We start from the raw sequence: 18717 nt of genomic DNA on the forward strand, positions 1-18717 counted from the left end.
ACATGCCATTAAACGTGCAGTATGGAATTTTTGGCCACCAGGGGTTCACTCAATCAAAATAATAACATGAGACGTACTTTGATGACGTCGGGAAAGAGCGTAGGCTCATGGGAGTTGTTGTTCATTGGAACACGCGCTCTGTCGCTCCCCACATTCCTCACTCATTTTAACTGAGGCCGGCGACACACTGGATGCGTGGCGCAAGCGTCTCAGCTGCGTGGCGTGTCAGTTTTTAATTCGGCTCCCATGTTAATAGGTTAGAGCTTGCAGACACCCTGCGTGAGACGCGTGTCTCAGGCGCGGCTCAAGGCGTGCGGAAAACATGTGCATGCTAGAAATAGAACCGACGCCTATTTTTCACCCGACACGCACGCGTGTTGAAAGCGTTTCCAGGCAAAATATAATAAGAAAATATGTTTATATGTAATTTCGTACACAAATACATATTGATTCATGACATTTTGATGTTTCAAAGTCTATAGGTTGACATAAATTCAGATACAAATGTAATTTAAAAAATAAATAAATAATTATCGATTTTCAAATATTGCACCTGTCAAACATCGTCTATTTTGTCCTTTATCAGTAGGCTTTATATTTATGTTCAACATGAAGTATAGATATTGTTGTCATGAAGACAAGAGCCTGGTCTGTCGGCGGTCTCCCTCTATGTCACCTACAGCAGCAGCAGCTCGCCAGGCTTCTGGCACGCAGCAGAGACGCCACGCAGCCAGTGTGTCACCGGCCTTAGTATTTTGACAATCACGTATTTTCGAACGGAGAGATATATGAATTATCAGACCCCTATCAAATCAATATTCCATCTAGCTAGTAGTAATATATGTTAAAAAAAAAACGGTTGCCTTTCGTTAATAATTATAATTAGGCTACGTTTATACTATGATATCGAACAAGATAGTGAACTGCATTTGAAGCTACTTTATCCAGCTAGATATAGAACACATGTAGATTTACATTATACTCTACATAAGAGCTAGTCCGTCTGCGTTTTACACAAGACATCATCGTTTCACAAAATATACGGATAGATACAGTTAGCTGAATGGATGCATACCTGTTTATTAGAATGCAAGCATCTCTCTGTAGTTTCAGCTTGTCACGAAGCTCTCTCTATCTTGGAAAGGCAACTCCAATATTTACCCGTGTCTCGCTTCTTTATTGATTGAGGTATAAATACGAATATAAACAATATAAATATAAAATATAATAGTCTCGATCAAGGCTAGCTACTACTTTTTCTTCTTCAACTCGTCTTTGCTTCTGTTCACCTTTGTATTTGGCAGTTCCGCAGGAAGTTAGATAAACTAGAGGGGTCAAACTTTATATGACGCCATAGACGGGCGACAAAACGGAAATAAAGAAACGTGCTGTGTCTTCTAATTAAACTATAATTTTCTCCGGATTTGAAAGTTCGTGGAAACTGTCGGGATAATGTAAGTACACAACAAAAAAATATATATAACATGGATATAGTGATATCTGCTATTTTTAAAGCAGAAAAATTACATATTGCGCCTTTAAAGAAATACGTGTAATTAATGTTACTATTATTATGTTATTACGAGGAAAAATAAGGTCTGTGATTCAATTCAGAGTTAATGTTTGATCTACCGAATGTGTAGTTTATCTTCTAGAACACAACATTAAATCCTTTTAACGTAATGTTTGCCACAGGCCTTATTTCACTCATAACAACCGATTGACCTACAAACTGACGTCAGTACCTAACGCATGTGTCTGTCCGAACTGCATTTCCCATAAACCACAGCGCCAAAGTGGCTGATGGTATATTGGAGGGCTGCGCTCTGACAGCGGAGCTCTATCCGGCGAAGCGCTAACTGAGCAGACGCATTCTAGATAGCCATGGCGGCGACAGGAGGAGGGAAAATCAGATCAAGAAGACACCACATCGCTTCAAAACCTTATGCCAAAGGCAAACAGGTAAATAAAACGAAACTCTAGTCGCCACGGCAAGGATTTGAGCGGTTCTTAGCTTAATGCGTACCGGTGTTTAGCCGGCGGGTTTTGTATTTGTGAAGCAGTAGACGTTTTGAGGCCTGTTTCAGGCCTGTTCACGTTCTTCCAGCACACGGTCTCAACATTGTCACCGCGATACCGCTAACTCATTTGACTGAAGAGACGTAGCCGTTAAGTGAGGAAAAATGCTCAAAATATGGCGTCAGAGAAGTGAAATTTGAATATTTTTTAATAATTTTAGACAACCGCGTGAACGCATTTCAAAACACAACCCGTTAGCCGTTAGCTGCGCCTTGCACCGTCGTCATACAAGAATACTTACATTTGAATTAAAATAACAACATTTTAATGTGATTACCCACTAAATAAAATGCGTTCGAAGCTCACGTCTCCCATCTTTTGTGCCGTTCAGAGGGTCCACACGTGGGTAACCAGAACTCCACAGCACTTTTGGCAGTGTTTTCTGTACTTATATTTCATGTCTAAGTCTTAAACTTGGTTAAAGATCAATTTGATATGACTAGTAGCGAGTCTGGTACATGTTTTGCATAAATACGGAAAGAACAGGTACTTAACGTAACGTTATTAGGTTTGTCATCATGAAGAAAGGCGGGATGAGTGCGTGGCGTGTTTTCAGAGCGATCTGTAAGCTGGAAGCATTCACATGCTGCTTTATGAAAAGATAAACAGAGCAGTGACTAACGCACGTTCATGGATTAATGTCATTCCATGTTCTATGAACAGACATTTTAATTAGTCCTTCACTAATCTTAAATCAATCATAAGCTCGACTATATTTGGCTAATAACTTTAGCAATATTGATATCATTTTGCTTTTTGCGAGATACGACCTGTGTTTTAGAGAAATTAAGTAGAAATGATATAATTGGAAATACCGTTTTTTATTTACTGAGATCTGTATACTTGGTAAAGCGCTAATTGTCATAATTTGTTAAAATGTTAAAATCATATATTTTTATTTTTAGTCTAAAGATTAAACTGTTACTCTGTCAAAGAAACAAATGGAGCTGTTAATGCATAATGGTTATTAGATATATAAAAATTTGTATCTGCATTTAAAAACATTGGTCTCTAATTCTAAACTCATGTTTTTTTTAGTTGTTTTCTATTCTGATCTGATGTAGTGATTTAAAACTGTTGTGCCATAGAAAGTGGAATTGGAAGTCTCTGTTCTTTTGTATTGCATTTACATTTTAAATGTTTAGCAACTTAAAAATCATGGAAAGGCCCATATTTTCTGTTGACACTGTATATATATATTTTGCTACTCGTTTCCCCCCCACTGACATTGCATAAGCTGCACACACTTGGAAAGCCCCCCCCTCCCAAAAAAAAAATCTTAAAATGTATACTCTAGATGCTGTGTTTGATAATTTCTTTTTCGCGTTTCACCTTTCATTTGAAATGCTCCTGTACTGTGGCATTTTTATACGTACAAATCTTCTGTGGTGAACCTCACTGGAAATGAGTTAAAACTGCATGTAGTATTGATAAAAAATGCTGTCTTAGCCATTTCAGTGAAGTATTTCATCACATCACAACTTTTTCAAAGTGTGTCATGTAAGTTACACATGTGCATTTTAACACTGTGCAGAGATAATTGAGCTCGCAGGTGTGTTTACTAGATTGGATGATGTCATAGAGTGGAGTATAAAGTGTAGTTGAACTTAAGTCATTGTTCTTCCTGTACACTTTGAAACTCTGCTCTCCCACACATTTTTGGTAGTATTGATTGGCCATGTTGACCTTGGGTAGCGTCATGTGTGCACTGTTGACAGGAAGTGACTTATGTTGCAACCCTGAGCTCATGCATGAGGCCCCAGCCATGTACACAGCTGGATTCGTATGCCGAGTGCATGCTGAATGTTTGTAGTTTATCCTTTATGTAGTCTTCTTGATTTCTTAGTAAGGCAAGAAGATGAATTATGCTCTTGCTCTGGCCTATATTTAAATCAGTATGTATAAGCATTAAAGGCCTTCCGTTTTGATTGTGCAATCTCTCCCAGCTCTTCTGCTGAGGCCAGATGGACCATTTAGCTTTCCCACCTGCTTGAGGGTCACATGCTTACAGTGTTCAGCCAATGAGCTAGTCTGTGGTGTTGCTGAATCCAAACCTAGGAGTTCAGTTCGAGAACAATAAGGCTGTAGTGCTTGCACAGTGATTTGGCCCCCAGGGCCCATTTTAGATGACAACTGAAGCTCTCAAATCCAGGCCCTCTCTAGCCTTGGGGGTCGCACTGTTTCTGCAGTATGTTAACTCATGAATCAAAGTTTAGGATGATGTCTTTCCTTGCAACTTGGCTCCATGCTTAGTAGATAAGTTGAAGGCATAGACTGTATAAAAACATGGACGTAGTGTCCGTGACGTCACCCGTAGTCTCCTGAAGTGTGTTTTTGAAGCCTAAAGTGTGTAGAGCGGGCCGTCGCCATCTTGGCAGCGCGTCACCACGCGACTCTGCCGGACAATCAAAAATGGGCGGGAGCTAGTTGCTAAAGCCACACCCACCTAGCACGACGGCAGTGTCAGCAGCGGCAATCCACCTGTCACTCAAGTGGCTACGCCCTTAATTATGCAGAACTTTAAGTCTTAATATAATTTAAACGGATGAGTTATAAAAAAATTCACCCCCCTCAAAGTTGTCATGAAGGGCAAAATTAGCTATTTAGACCAAAATCATTTTTTGAACCAGGCTGTAAACATGTTTTTTCCTGCTGTAAAGTTGGGCATTTTAACATGGGGAGTCTATGGAACTGACTCCCTTTTGCGGCCAGTCGATGAATTGCAGTTTTAGTCACTTCCTTATTGGCCTCACGAGAGAGAGCGGGAGGTTGGCGCTCGGTTGAAGGCCACATGAAACATGGAAAACTGTTTTTACTTAAAAGTGCTTAAAGGATTACCGTATTTTCCGGACTATAAGTCGCACTTTTTTTCATAGTTTGGCTGGTCCTGCGACTTATAGTCAGGTGCGACTTATTTATCAAAATTAATTTGACATGAACCAAGAGAAATGAACTAACAGAAAACATTACCGTCTACAGCCGCGAGAGGGCGCTCTATGCTGCTCAGTGCTCCTGTAGTCTACACTAAGCAGCATATAGCCCCCTCTCGTGGCTGTAGACGGTAATGTTTTCTCTTGGGTCTAAATAAATGCGACTTATAGTTCGGTGCGACTTGTATGTTTTTTTCCTCATGACGTATTTTTGGATTGATGCAACTTATACTCAGGTGCGACTTATAGTCCGAAAAATACGGTTGTACACTTCCACAATAAAAAATTCCTGATAATTTACTCACCCCTAGTCATCCAAGATGTTCATGTCTTTTTTTTCTTCAGTTGAAAATAAATCAAGGTTTTTGAGGAAAGAATTCCAGGGTTTTTCTCCATATGTTGGACTTCAATGGGGACTGATGGGTTGAAGGTCCGAATTAGCTGTTTCAATGCAGCTTCAAAGGTTGCAACACAATCCCAGCCAATAAATAACGGTCTTGTCTATTAAAAAAAACAAACGCATTTTAACCACAAATGGTCGTCTTGCACTAGCTCAACTTCAAGCATTACGTAGTCACGTTGGAAACGTCTCACGTTATTTAGGCAGAAGTACAAACCAAGTGTTTACAAAGTGAATGCAAAGAATGTGAAACTCTGTTTGCTAAAAAAGTAAAGCGATGTAGGGTGGGGATGTTCATTTCGTTTTTTTTCCCTAACTGACAACTGACACTCGTTAACTGATTATCAACCGTTAACCGCCAAGATTATTTTAAACCAGAGTTAAAGTATATTAAAAAGGATACGTGTCTGTGACCTGTTAAATATACTAACATTTGTTTCCTGTGGATTCATTTTACATGTGCAAAAGCAACAAACAACAGAACATGTGGCTTCATGGTCTTCATATCACAACACGCACCTGCAGCGCTTCTGTGAGCAGAGAAAAACATAATAAAGCTAGGCTATATATAGCGGATAAATAGACCTATACGATAAATATATTTTTAGTTGAATAATGATGAAAATGAAAAAAAAAAAACGCAGTTTCGGTTCATTTTTGTGCTGCGCGAAAGGAAACATGGCAGAAAGTGGCATCCTATTTTTCTTTAGGCTTATTTTACACACAAAGATTTGTTTTTATTGTGAATACACAAAGGCAAACCGTTTACAATTCTGATTATCTTTATGACTAAAAAAAAGTAGCTTCCACTGTTCAAGTGATTGTTGGCCCTGCATGCGCGCGCAGTTTTGCTACTTTGACAATGCAGCCAGTCAAACATATGGAAAAAAAACACCCTGCTCAGTTTAAATGTGTAATAAAATCTGTGCTGTTAAGTGTTATCATGGTACCACCATGATGTTATGGAAAACATTTTGGAACGCGAGTGAAGTAGGCTACAATAGATAATAATGCATTCACATATATCGCGAATACGGAAACATTTGATTTTGTGTTGAATGAGAGACCCAGTGTTGGTTTCAGTTTAGTTTTAGCCTAAATTTTGTCTTGTTGTTTATGTTGCCATAACTTCTTTATAAGCTATTTTTTTAATCTTGTTTTTTTTTTTTTTTTTTTTTTTTTTTAGGCTACTGTTAATTGAATTTGGAAGGATTTGTTGTGGAGTGAGGGGAACTAAAATAGCTACGTTTACAGTGTTTATTATAACGTTTGTAGACTTTTTTTTTTTATACCTGTAGCGTAGCCTATTTTAAAATGCAGCAAGCCCTTTTTAAAAGATTTATCAATTACTGAATATAAATGAATAAATTACTTTTTAAACCATTTAACTTATATTATTAATTGATAAAAATTCTTAATGGTTGGTTAACCGGTTAAAATGAACATCCCTAATGTTGAGCCATACCCTACCTTTTTGAATCGGAAAAACACAGACGAAGAATTAACCATGCATGACCTCTCCTACGTGAAGTTGTAGATGCACATCGCAGAGCTAGTGCAAGACAAGCATTTGTGGTACAAGTCTTGTGATGAATGTATCGATGAATTAATGATTTCTTTATGTACAAACGTAATCTTAAACTATTGGCTGTATTTCGCATTAAACACAACAACTGTAAGCAAGTAGTGTATAATTTAATATCTAAATGAGCTCTTATTCTATTTTGTACAATAAAAATAAAACTTGCTTCAATTAAGAAGCCTTGGACAAACTATGCACCAAAAAAAAAAACCTTCTCCGTCAAAAAGCACCTGATGGAGTTTGAACATTAAACTGCTTCTGTTTGACACAAACGCCTGCACAGATATGCATTTTCCGCTAGAATTGCCCTGAACTCGTGCATGTTCGGATGCGGAGCTATGGAGAAAGTAAAAAAAAAAATGCTGTGCACTCCACCACGCAAAGTAAGTTTGCGTGAACTCAAAGCGAACTTCTGGCAACAAAGCGATGATGTCATATTTTCAGCGCTCACCGAAGCGAACTTGCGGATGTGTCGCGTATAAATCAGCCTTGACACAGAGAAAGGGACCTATGGCCGGCCAGCCGGGGTTCGTCTTTTTGGGAGAAAAATCTGCAAGTTTTTATTTAAATGTATGTGTACCTCCTAACATGTTTGTTTGGTAAAATAAATGTTGTAAATTCAAATCAGATAGTCTTCCGTGTCTGGAATGGATGTATTCTTGAGTCTATAAGGTAATAATATAATAATAAAACCTTGTTTGAAATTTTTGGTTTCGTCTATACTACTAGGTACTTCTACTATATTAACTGTGTTAAATAGAATGGCCTTACTAAAAAGACTAAAATAGAATTTTCATAGACTAAATGTCATCAGTTTACGTTGACTAAAACTAGACTAAAAAGAGTATGTGCATTACTAAAAGTAATAAAAACTAAAGTAACAGCTTCACACAAAGACTAGAATAAAATAAAACCAAACACAAACAACATTTGTTAAAAGTATATACATTTTAATTGAGTCATTTGAAGGTGCATTGAAACTGCAATTTGGACCTTCAACCCTTCGATCCCCATTGAAGCCCACTATATGGAGAAATCCTGGAATGTTTTCCTCAAAAACCTTAATTTCTTTTCAACAGAAAAAAAAAGACATGAACATCTTGGATGACGTGGGTGAGTATATTGTCAGGAAATATTTATTCTGGTAGTGAAGCTCTGAACTTTTGTATCAGCTGTTAAAATCTAAAAGGTTTAGGATTAAAAATAAGACCAAGAATAACCTTTTAGTGAAGTGAAGTGACATACAGCCTAGTATGGTGACCCATATTCATAATTCGTGCTCTGCATGTAACTCATCCAAAGTGTGAACACACACACACACAGACACAGACTGTGAGCACACACCCGGAGCAGTGGGCAGCCATTCATGCTGCAGCGCCCGGGGAGCAATTGGGGGTTTGGTGCCTTGCTCAAGGGCACCTCAGTCGTGGTATTGTTGTCCCGAGACTCAAACCCACAACCTTAGGGTTAGGACTCAAACTCTCTAAGCACTAGGCCACGACTTCCCCTTTGAATTATCAATAAAATCAGCAACTGGTTGAGGCAGAAAAAGTTAAAAGTAAAAGTCTTGTTCACTTCAATGCATTGCTTCTGGCTAAGATATGAGCCCTGTATCCTTAACACATTGCTTTTCAAGTGAAAGTCATCTTGTTTGAATTAGGAGAGAAATCACCAGATCGATCACCGTTTACAAGTGACAACATGGACTGGACTTTTTTATATATTAGGTAGGGATGGGACAAAATATAGATATGGCAATAGGCCATAACTCGTTCAGGATTAAAACATCTTGAGAGGGAGTAAATTACAATTTTCATTTTTGCAGATGAAGAGAGAGAGAACCTGCACATAAGTTTCACAGGAATTTTTTTTTTGTAGTTCAACAGATATCTTTATGTATAATTATAGGATTGTCTAGCAATATACATAGATTATCGCAGAATTGCTGTATAGTTATATTATTGGTATCGTGAGGTACCCTGTGATTCCCACCCCTAATTATAGGGGATGGAGCATTATTATAGATTAAGGATTTATATTAATGAGTTTCAAGTATATCCTGGTTTTTTTTGTTGCTGCAGGATATACTAATGTTGTCCCTTTTGCTCCTGCAGCAGCCTGGCCTGATCAGTCGAGTGACAGATACAGTGAAGAGCATAGTCCCCTCCTGGCTGCAGAAATACTTCAAAAATGGAGAAGTTCCAGAGGGTGATACCGGTGCAGTCGGAGTGGACCGGAATAACGTGGCTCCTCCCCCTAATGGCAGCGACGAAGTCACCCCACTCCCAGATGGACGACACTCTCCAGAGCCGAGCACAAGTAACACAGGTATGATGAGTAGGTGCTGTCCAACAGATATGCACAGGTGCTATTCCAAAACCTAGAAAACGGTGTAGGTGGCTACTTTAAACATTGCTTGCATTCTTGACTTGAAATATTGAATTCCTTTTTTCAGAACCATCTACGACTAGAGCGTCACGGAACTTCCACGAAGCTCTTTCGAGACCCCCGCTCAATCGGACTCACCTGCACTTCCCCTCTCTGGATGGTTCCCCTGCATTAGGTGGCACAAGCTCCCTTTTCTCCCAGCCCTCCACATCTACAGCACCCTTCTCAGGGAGCCCTTTCGCTGTAACCTCCAACTTCTCCCTGGTGAAAGAGATTAAGGACTCCAGTTCTCAGCATGAGGATGACAATATCTCGACTACCAGTGGCTTTTCGTCACGTGCATCTGATAAAGGTGAGCAACCACATTTCTGAGCAGAAACCGATAGACAAGTTTTGTTGCTAGGCTTTTGAATTGTCAAGTTTCATTGGAGTCTTAAATTAGGTATAGATAGAACTAAGCGCAGAGCTTACTCTTGTTCCAGATTTGCCCACATCGAAGAATGTGCCACCCCTTTGGTCTCCAGAGACAGAACGCACCCACAGTGGATCACAGACAGCCCACTCTGGGTTGAAAAAACCAGCCTTCAACCTGTCAGTCTTTGGCACTTCCTCATCAGTAAGTAGGTCCAATCCTCTACAATGCGAGTAAATCACTAAATTTTTACTCTGGGCGACTAAATTATATCTAACGCTAGCCATTGGCTAATAAATTCTTAGATTTTACTCGCCAGTGTGCGAGTTGGAGGCCAAGTATAATTTTAGCGCAGATATTTTCACTTGCCAGCACTCTTGACTGAGCGCTTCAGTGTTTCACTCTCCGTCAAGGGATGTGCTTTCTTCCCAGTTTAGCTCAATGGATGCGCAGCGTAGTTAATGACGTACTGTAAACTTTAGTGTGAACACTGACAACGTGATTATTATTCATGGATCCAGCAGCTCATTAATCCTTAGTGCATTTTATATTGTTATTAGTAGTAGAATTCGAAGTATTATTATTATTTTATCAGAATTATTGTTAGATTTTTAGACTTGATTTTTACAGAAACACTGAATGGCCAACAATATCTTAAGCACCACCACCAGTCCTGAGTTCAGTTGAAATTACAAATATGCATTCATACATGGTTACCAAGTTTTATTTCTAAAGTTCTATCATTTAAATAAAGCTTGATTGTCATATTCAGGGCTTAAAGTATTCCGGCACCGTGCCGGATCTCCGGCGTGTGGCCGTGAGGGGAAAAAAATAATAATAATATTTGAGAGCCTGCACATGGTTTAATATTTTCGAGCCAATTTATTTCACCTACCAATCATATGAGAGGAACGCAGCTTTAACTAACGTTACAAGCCTATAAGAAGCAGAGAAGGGCGGGTCCTTGCAACACAGTATGATTGACACCGATACGTCAATACATAGACCGGGTCAATGTCACGTTAGCGTTGTCGGAGGAAAAAAAATGGAGCGCAAGTTCATGAAGCCTGGGGATGATGACCTAGCAATGGATAAAGGACTCAAAAATAAAAGGCGCCGGGCATGGATTGAAGAAAGTATAGATGGCGAGCTTTTTGGCAATTGAGAGAGAAATTGAGAGAGCCTGGGGCTTGTTTCTGCACAATTTACTAGAGGAAGCTACTGTATGCCAGCAGCAGTAAGAAAGTGGTTGCTCGTCATGATTTAGACTCCGGTCATTGAGCCGCTGCCCGTGCACTCAAACTTACCGCGATGTTGCCGGCAGCTACTGTTACAGCTGACACACAGTTGTCTATGACTGACCGTGTCTGTATTAAAAATAAGTTTGTGCACATTTATAGCAGAACATGTTTTGTCTTTCAGAATTTCGCAGCCACTGGTCACCCTGTGTAGAAAACTGGCAGAAGACAAAAAAAGTGTTAACTAGCCTGTCGGTTTCGAATCAACATGCGAGTTACTTCCCAGAAAAAAAGTGATAATGGCCTTGATTTCACTTCTACAGTCGTGGCCAAAAGTTGAGAATTACATAAATATTAGTTTTCAAAAAGTTTGCTGCTAAACTTCTTTTAGATCTTTGTTTCAGTTGTTTCTGTGATGTACTGAAATATAATTACAAGCACTTCATACATTTCAAAGGCTTTTATCGACAATTACATGACATTTATGCAAAGAGTCAGTATTTGCAGTGTTGGCCCTTCTTTTTCAGGACCTCTGCAATTCGACTGGGCATGCTCTCAATCAACTTCTGGGCCAAATCCTGACTGATAGCAACCCATTCTTTCATAATCACTTCTTGGAGTTTGTCAGAATTAGTGGGTTTTTGTTTGTCAACCCGCCTCTTGAGGATTGACCACAAGTTCTCAATGGGATTAAGATCTGGGGAGTTTCCAGGCCATGGACCCAAAATTTCAACATTCTGGTCCCCGAGCCACTTAGTTATCACTTTTGCCTTATGGCACGGTGCTGGAAAATGCATTGTTCTTCACCAAACTGTTGATGGATTGTTGGAAGAAGTTGCTGTTGGATGGTGTTTTGGTACCATTCTTTATTCATGGCTGTGTTTTTGGGCAGAATTGTGAGTGAGCCCACTCCCTTGGATGAGAAGCAACCCCACACATGAATGGTGTCAGGATGCTTTACTGTTGGCATGACACAGGACTGATGGTAGCGCTCACCTTTTCTTCTCCGGACAAGCCTTTTTCCAGATGCCCCAAAAAATCGGAAAGGGGCTTCATCGGAGAATATGATTTTGCCCCAGTCCTCAGCAGTCCATTCACTATACTTTCTGCAGAAGATCAATCTGTCCCTGATGTTTTTTTTGGAGAGAAGTGGCTTCTTTGCTGCCCTTCTTGACACCAGGCCATCTTCCAAAAGTCTTCTCCTCACTGTGCGTGCAGATGCGCTCACACCTGCCTGCTGCCATTCCTGAGCAAGCTCTGCACTGGTGGCACTCCGATCCCGCAGCTGAATCCTCTTTAGGAGACGATCCTGGCGCTTGCTGGACTTTCTTGGACGCCCTGAAGCCTTCTTTACAAGAATTGAACCTCTTTCCTTGAAGTTCTTGATGATCCTATAAATTGTTGATTTAGGTGCAATCTTAGTAGCCACAATATCCTTGCCTGTGAAGCCATTTTTATGCAACGCAGTGATGGCTGCATGCGTTTCTTTGCAGGTCACCATGGTTAACAATGGAAGAACAATGATTTCAAGCATCACCCTCCTTTTAACATGTCAAGTCTGCCATTCTAACCCAATCAGCCTGACATAATGATCTCCAGCCTTGTTAACAAGACGATTACTGAAATGATCTCAGCAGGTCCTTATGACAGCAATGAAATGCAGTGGAAAGGTTTTTTTGGGATTAAGTTAATTTTCATAGCAAAGAAGGACTATGCAATTCATCTGATCACTCTTCATAACATTCTGGAGTATATGCAAATTGCTATTATAAAAACTTAAGCAGCAACTTTTCCAATTTCCAATATTTATGTAATTCTCAAAACTTTTGACCACGACTGTAATCTTAAGTTTAGCAGTTCAGTTTTTTTAGCACTTTTTAGCACTTATTTAAGCACTTTTAAGCACTTGTAATTGTTTAGAAGAAAACACTTTATTTGACATAGTACTTTTAAATAAATGGTACAAAGCATAATCATTGAAGAGTCATGTCTATCTCCGTCTCAGTTCATCAGTTTTTTAAAGCACTTTAAGCTCTTGTTACTGTGTTTGTTATTATCGTCAATATTTGAAGTAAGTCCGTCTATGCAGTTTCTCTCCACCCCCCCCCCCCCCAAAAAAAATCAGGATTTTTTTCTACTTTAACCCCTGCATATTATATTATAATGCTTGACTGACTGATGTTAAGTGGAATTTCAGTTATTTAAAATCTGTGGCCTTACATAGCTCTATACTGTGACCTAATGGTTGCATTTTGCAATAACAAAAGTATTAAGCAGCACTACTGTTTCCATCTTTTATAATATGAAATGCACCAAATCAGCATATCTTAACATTAACATTAAAAACTGGTAATGTTTTAAAAAAAAATTATATTTCACAATATTTCTGTTTTTATTTTTTTAAGTCTAATCATGCAGGCTTGATGAGGATAAAATACTTCAACAAATCTTTTGAACAGTGTTGTATAATTTGGAATAAGAGCAATCAGTGTTCTTTTTAGGTTCCCTTTAATGTCCAAGTTGTCTTGTCAGATGACTAATGACTACTCGCGTTACTGAGATGGAGGTTAATGCTAGGCATGCTTGTTCTCTTGTAGTCAGTGTTGAGCAGTTCAGTGCTGAACTCCAGTCAGTTGGGGGATTCACCCTTCTACCCAGGAAAGACCACGTATGGAGGAGCTGCTGCGATGAGATCGGCTCGTTCGCGCCCAGCTACTCCTTACCAGGTATGAACAATCATGCCAATGATTGACTCTTATTTCATAGGCCAGTACTATTATTTCATATTACATTTTATACTTTTATAAAATTGTAAAATCTGGTCTGTGGTTGCTCAGCCTCCCGTTAGGAGACAGATAAAGGCAAAGCCAGCTGGAGCTCAACCCTGTGGAGTAACCAGTGCCACAGCGAGACGCATCCTACAGTCCCTGGAGCGCATGTCCAGTCCTCTTGCTGTGAGTTCACTGTCTGTCGCTATCTGCTATGGTATACATTTTTTTAAATCAAATAAAACATTTCAGTGTTACTAAGCCTGTAGAAGAAAGAAAGAGTTTAAAATTGAACAAATAGATTTAGATGTGGAATCCTTAGATGTGGAAAAAGCAACAAAAGCATTTCATTTTAAAACATGTTTTGGTAACTTTGCAGGATGCAAAAAGAATTCCGTCTACAGTTTCATCACCTCTGTCAGCTGTAAGTACCAAGTCATGGTAGTTTTTACTCTGCAACACTTTGAAATTCACTTCTATTGAGTTTTCAGTCCATACAGTCTTTAAACTTTCCTTTTTTATTTTTTCAGTCACTGAATCACACAGACCTTGACGTTTCAAATTTTCAGTCAAAGAGGAAAAGGGTGAGTCTACAGCTATTTATGAATTTGAAGTGTAAGATTAAAATCGGGGTCTATCTTGGATGTGTAGGGAAAAAAAACACTTTTTTTCATGCTTATAAACAATTTATAACTGTACCTTAGTGCATCTTGTAAAATTGGCAACTTTTACTTTGCTTCTGCTGCTCGTCTTTAACTGTGAACAAATGTGGCAGCTGGCTACTAATCCCAAACAATGTGCCTATTCACCCAACACTAGAAACCTAAAGGCTGTAATAACCATTTGTGGCAGATGTCCATAATCCAACATATCCTGGGCTGTAAGATTGTTGTTTCGCAGTTCAAGTGGGCACACTTGATTAATCAAAGCAGACGTGTGCATGCCACTTGAAAATTTGGATGTAGAAATATAAAATAGCTGTATGGGTAATCACACACACACACGCACACGCGCGCACACACATATATCTCCAGAAAATGGATAGCCTAGTATCCTTTGCACAGTGGTGTAGGGAACTGTCTGCTGTATTTGTAATGTTGTTCCTTCAACACACAGCTGGAGCCGTCAGTCCCTCCTGTGCAAAAGCTGGTGGTCCCTGCAGCTGCTGCAGTGTCTGGTAACCGTTCGGTATCCTTTAGACCATCACTGACCCCAGGTGGAGTGAACAGAGTGGAGAAAAATAACAGGGAGACTGTGAGTTCAATAATTAACAATGCATCCTGCATTAAATTTCACCATATGACTATATAAAACAAATGTAATGAATGGTAAATTTTGACTCTTTGACTGTTTAAAAAAAAATTCAGCCTTAGTGAGCATGAAGACTTTTCTTTCAAAAAAAAATTTTAATAACGTTTTACTCACCCCAAACTTCTAAACCGTAATGTACATTGTCCACCTAACGCTGAAACTGTCTACAAAAACTGCAAGCACTGTAATAAAGTGGATTTTAGCAAGTCTGCATTTTGAGCTCTTCCAGAGAACTAACTTTTGTTTTTTCTGCCTTTTGTAGCCGGTAAGACAATCCCCTCCCATTTCAGATCATGTCCAGGCTCCCTCTCCCAGGTAAGAGTGAATAATTTGATCGTTTGATTCTCTATTCTTTTTTTAATGGGACAAGGAGAACTGTTAGTGGCTTCACTTGCATATGTACTCAGTCCATCAATTTGTTTGTCCCAGCACAAGCAGTTTGTCCTACCCCTTGTCCAGCACGCCTGCAGTCAGTAGCGCTGGTTCTAGAGGGGGCAAAATGAAGAGGGATAGGGCCATCAGACCTTCATCCAAAAAACCTGACGATGAGGTCAGAGACTTGAGTAGAGTAGAACTTATTTTGAAGCTGTCCAACGGAATGGTTTGATCCTCATGTAAACTGTTCTCCTTTCAGTTTGCCGAGGAACCAGACCTGCCCCCTGCCTCTCTTCCCAGCAATTTCACTTTGCCAACATTTAATTTCTCCTCTCCTACCCCCACCTTATCGCTCACCTCCAGTACTAAACCATTTGCAACTGCCTCTGAGGAACCGGCAGCATATAAGGTATTACCTCCCCTCTGACCCTTTAGAATTGTGCCCTCTGTCTGCTGTTGTCTTGGCTTATCAAGCTGACAGAGGTTCATAGCAGTTATGGTGGACGAGTATTTGTAATGTGCCATTTTTATTGGTTTTATCAGGAGCCAGCTGCACCATCCACACCACCATCTGTCCCCTTCACATTCTCTTCGCCTATCGTCAAGGCAACAGCTGCCAGTCCTCCAACTTTCTCTCCATCAGTAGGTCTTCTTTGTTCTCGTACTCTTTACATTTAATACAAAACAAGGAAATGCAATAATGATCCTTCCCTGCAGTCTGGATTCACCTTCAGTGCGCCTACTATGAAGATGGGCCCCTCTTACTCCAATGGGAAAATTGTTCCAACAGTAGCACCAGGTAAGGTTTGACTTACAAAGCAGTTGTATTTTCAATTGAAGTAATGTTATAGTATTTACTACCACTCCGTATGTTTTGCAGTCAAATCAGTGGCCAGTGAAGAAAAGGAGTTTGAAGGGCCCTTCAAACCTGCAAAGGTTTTAAAACAGGGCAGTGTATTGGATATACTTAAGGGACCTGGTACGACTGGCTTTTCCTGATTTTATTTTTTTTTACTTGTAATTTTTTGAAGGCCATTGCTTTTTGCATGCATTTACCCTTTTCTTATTTTTAGGATTTGCATCCCCTGCTCAGAATGCAGTTGATAAACCTTTGCCGTCTACATCAACATCCTCTGTTCCTCTTTCGGGTTTTGGGGACAAGTTCAGGCCACCTGCAGGGTCGTGGAGCTGTGGCACTTGTCTACTGCAAAACAAGTCCTCGGACAAGACGTGTGTAGCTTGTCTTGCACCGCAACCCAACACAGACTCTGCCTCTAAATCAGACCGTAAAACCACAGAAGCTCCTGCAAGCATCAGCTCCCTCTTCGCTCCTCCAGCTGGTAGCTGGGACTGTGACACATGTTTGGTCAGGAACAAACCGGATGTAGTTAAATGTGTAGCTTGTGACACATCCAAACCAGGGACTGGAGTGAAATCCAGCCTGACTTTACCAGCTCTTTCTGAAGCCTCGTCCACTCTCTCTGCCACCTCTTCTGCAACCACCACAGCAACAACAACTGCTTCTTCAGCAACTGGACTGTTAGGATTTGGGGACAAATTTAAGAAGCCAGAGGGGTCTTGGGAATGTGATGTATGCATGGTTCAAAACAAGGCACAGGATGTGAAATGTGTAGCCTGTCAGAGCTCTAAACCTGGTAAAGTTTTAGTAATGCGGTTAAGATTTAAAACATTTTAATGCCCAGAAATAAATAAAAAATATTTGCATACGTCATGTCTTACTCGGTCTATTACAGGAGCTGTAGCCGCAGCGGTCTCGACTACAGTCTCTGCACCTGCAAGCACTGCTGCGCCTTTGATAGGATTCGGGGAGAAGTTTAAGAAACCTGAGGGGAGCTGGGAGTGTGAGGTGTGCTGTATTCAGAATAAGGCAGAGGACCAGCAGTGTGTGGCTTGCCAGTCAGCAAAACCAGGAGCTAAAATAGAGTCCAAAGGTAAAGTGCCTTGCAATGATATTTCCATTAGTCAGGAGACTTCAAAGCAGCTGCTTACTGTTTTGTAGGAGCAGGCTGATGACCAGAATTCTCATTTCTTTTTCAGGTTTTAGTTCATCATTTGGCGTTCAGTCCAACAGTACAGAATCAGGTTCATCTGGTTTTAAGTTTGGTACCAGTTCTACGTACTCAACCTCTGCTGGACTGAAGTTTGGAGGCACTTTCTCAGATACTACTTCCACCACAAGTGGATTTAAATTTGGATTTGGGTCCTCCAACTCAATCTCAAAATCGGAGGGCTTCAAATTTGGAGGCTTATCCTCGGATGCAGCTTCTGGTGGGGTCACACTTGAGTGTGCCTCATCAGAATCCACAGCAAAAACAGAGAGCTTGTCAAAGGGCTTTACATTTGGTGGATCCGTAGATGACTCGCTTGAAAAAAAGACTAAATCTCAGGATTCTAGTACAGGATTTAAATTTGGTGATGGTGGAATAACTTTCAGCTCTCAAGCTTCTGGTTCCGAAAACTCAGCATTTTTGTTTGGAGCTAAACCCAGTGAGAAAGGAAGCTCAGATTCATCCTTTAGTTTTTCTGTGCCCCCATCAAAAGCTGAGAAAGATGATGCTCCTGCTTCCTCAGAAACAGTTTCGACCACTGCAACAATGACGGCAGCGAATGTCATTCCTATTTTTGGCAAGTCTTTAGTAGCTGAATCTTCTGCATTGAAATTTGGGGAACCATCAACGAAAGAGCAAACTCTAGTGACGTCCACCTTCACCTTCGGAAAAACAGAAGAGAAAAAGGACACCTCTGCACCCTCCGGTGCATTCTTATTCGGTGCTTCCAAGGAAGCTGACAAACCGGCACCAACCTTGGGCTTCTCTTTTGGTGAGCCGGACCCTCCAAAAGATTTCCCCAAGCCTACACTTACATTTGGGAAACCTGCTGATTCAGCAGAAGCCCCAAAACCGTCATTTAGTTTTGGACAGAGCATGACAGGTAAGTGGAGGGGTCTTTTCTAATTTCTTGATGGCTTTCCTTATGTTGTAGTAATACCTCCGTTTGACTGTACGACTGTGTTTTCCAGAAACATCTGCTCCAAAGCCCCCTTTTGGCTTCATGGCCAACTCCTCAAGCACCCCAGCTTCGTCCAGCTCAATTCCCAGCCTTTTTGGCACTCCCTCTACCTCTTCCCTGACTCCCACACCTGCTCCCTCGAGTACCTTTGTGTTTGGCCAGAATACCTCCACTGATCATACCGTGGCAAAGACTTTCATGTTT

General features: G+C 40.3%; 1 protein-coding gene across 3 annotated transcripts in view; it reads left to right on the plus strand.

Annotated features, from left to right (window-relative positions):
* The first annotated feature begins 1805 nt into the window (after positions 1-1805).
* The window catches only part of LOC132104203 (nuclear pore complex protein Nup153-like), a 19321-nt gene continuing 2409 nt past the window's right edge, over positions 1806-18717 (plus strand). Inside the window, exons 1-19 of one of the 3 annotated variants that reach the window (XM_059509493.1) lie at positions 1806-1962; positions 9106-9319; positions 9447-9731; positions 9862-9995; positions 13627-13755; positions 13867-13983; positions 14177-14221; positions 14328-14381; positions 14914-15051; positions 15371-15423; positions 15538-15658; positions 15743-15892; positions 16027-16125; positions 16201-16282; positions 16364-16462; positions 16557-17138; positions 17238-17435; positions 17542-18435; positions 18524-18717. The exon at positions 18524-18717 is cut by the window's right edge and continues 154 nt beyond it. In XM_059509493.1, the coding sequence (XP_059365476.1) occupies positions 1885-1962; positions 9106-9319; positions 9447-9731; positions 9862-9995; positions 13627-13755; positions 13867-13983; positions 14177-14221; positions 14328-14381; positions 14914-15051; positions 15371-15423; positions 15538-15658; positions 15743-15892; positions 16027-16125; positions 16201-16282; positions 16364-16462; positions 16557-17138; positions 17238-17435; positions 17542-18435; positions 18524-18717 (3666 nt within the window). In that variant the 5' untranslated portion in view covers positions 1806-1884. Of the gene's footprint in view, positions 1963-9072; positions 9320-9446; positions 9732-9861; positions 9996-13626; positions 13756-13866; positions 13984-14176; positions 14222-14327; positions 14382-14913; positions 15052-15370; positions 15424-15537; positions 15659-15742; positions 15893-16026; positions 16126-16200; positions 16283-16363; positions 16463-16556; positions 17139-17237; positions 17436-17541; positions 18436-18523 lie in introns of all 3 variants that reach the window. The other 2 variants (XM_059509491.1, XM_059509492.1) reach the window with 2 other exon arrangements.

Source organism: Carassius carassius, chromosome 25, assembly GCF_963082965.1.
Source record: "Carassius carassius chromosome 25, fCarCar2.1, whole genome shotgun sequence".
Taxonomy (NCBI): Eukaryota; Metazoa; Chordata; class Actinopteri; order Cypriniformes; family Cyprinidae; genus Carassius; species Carassius carassius.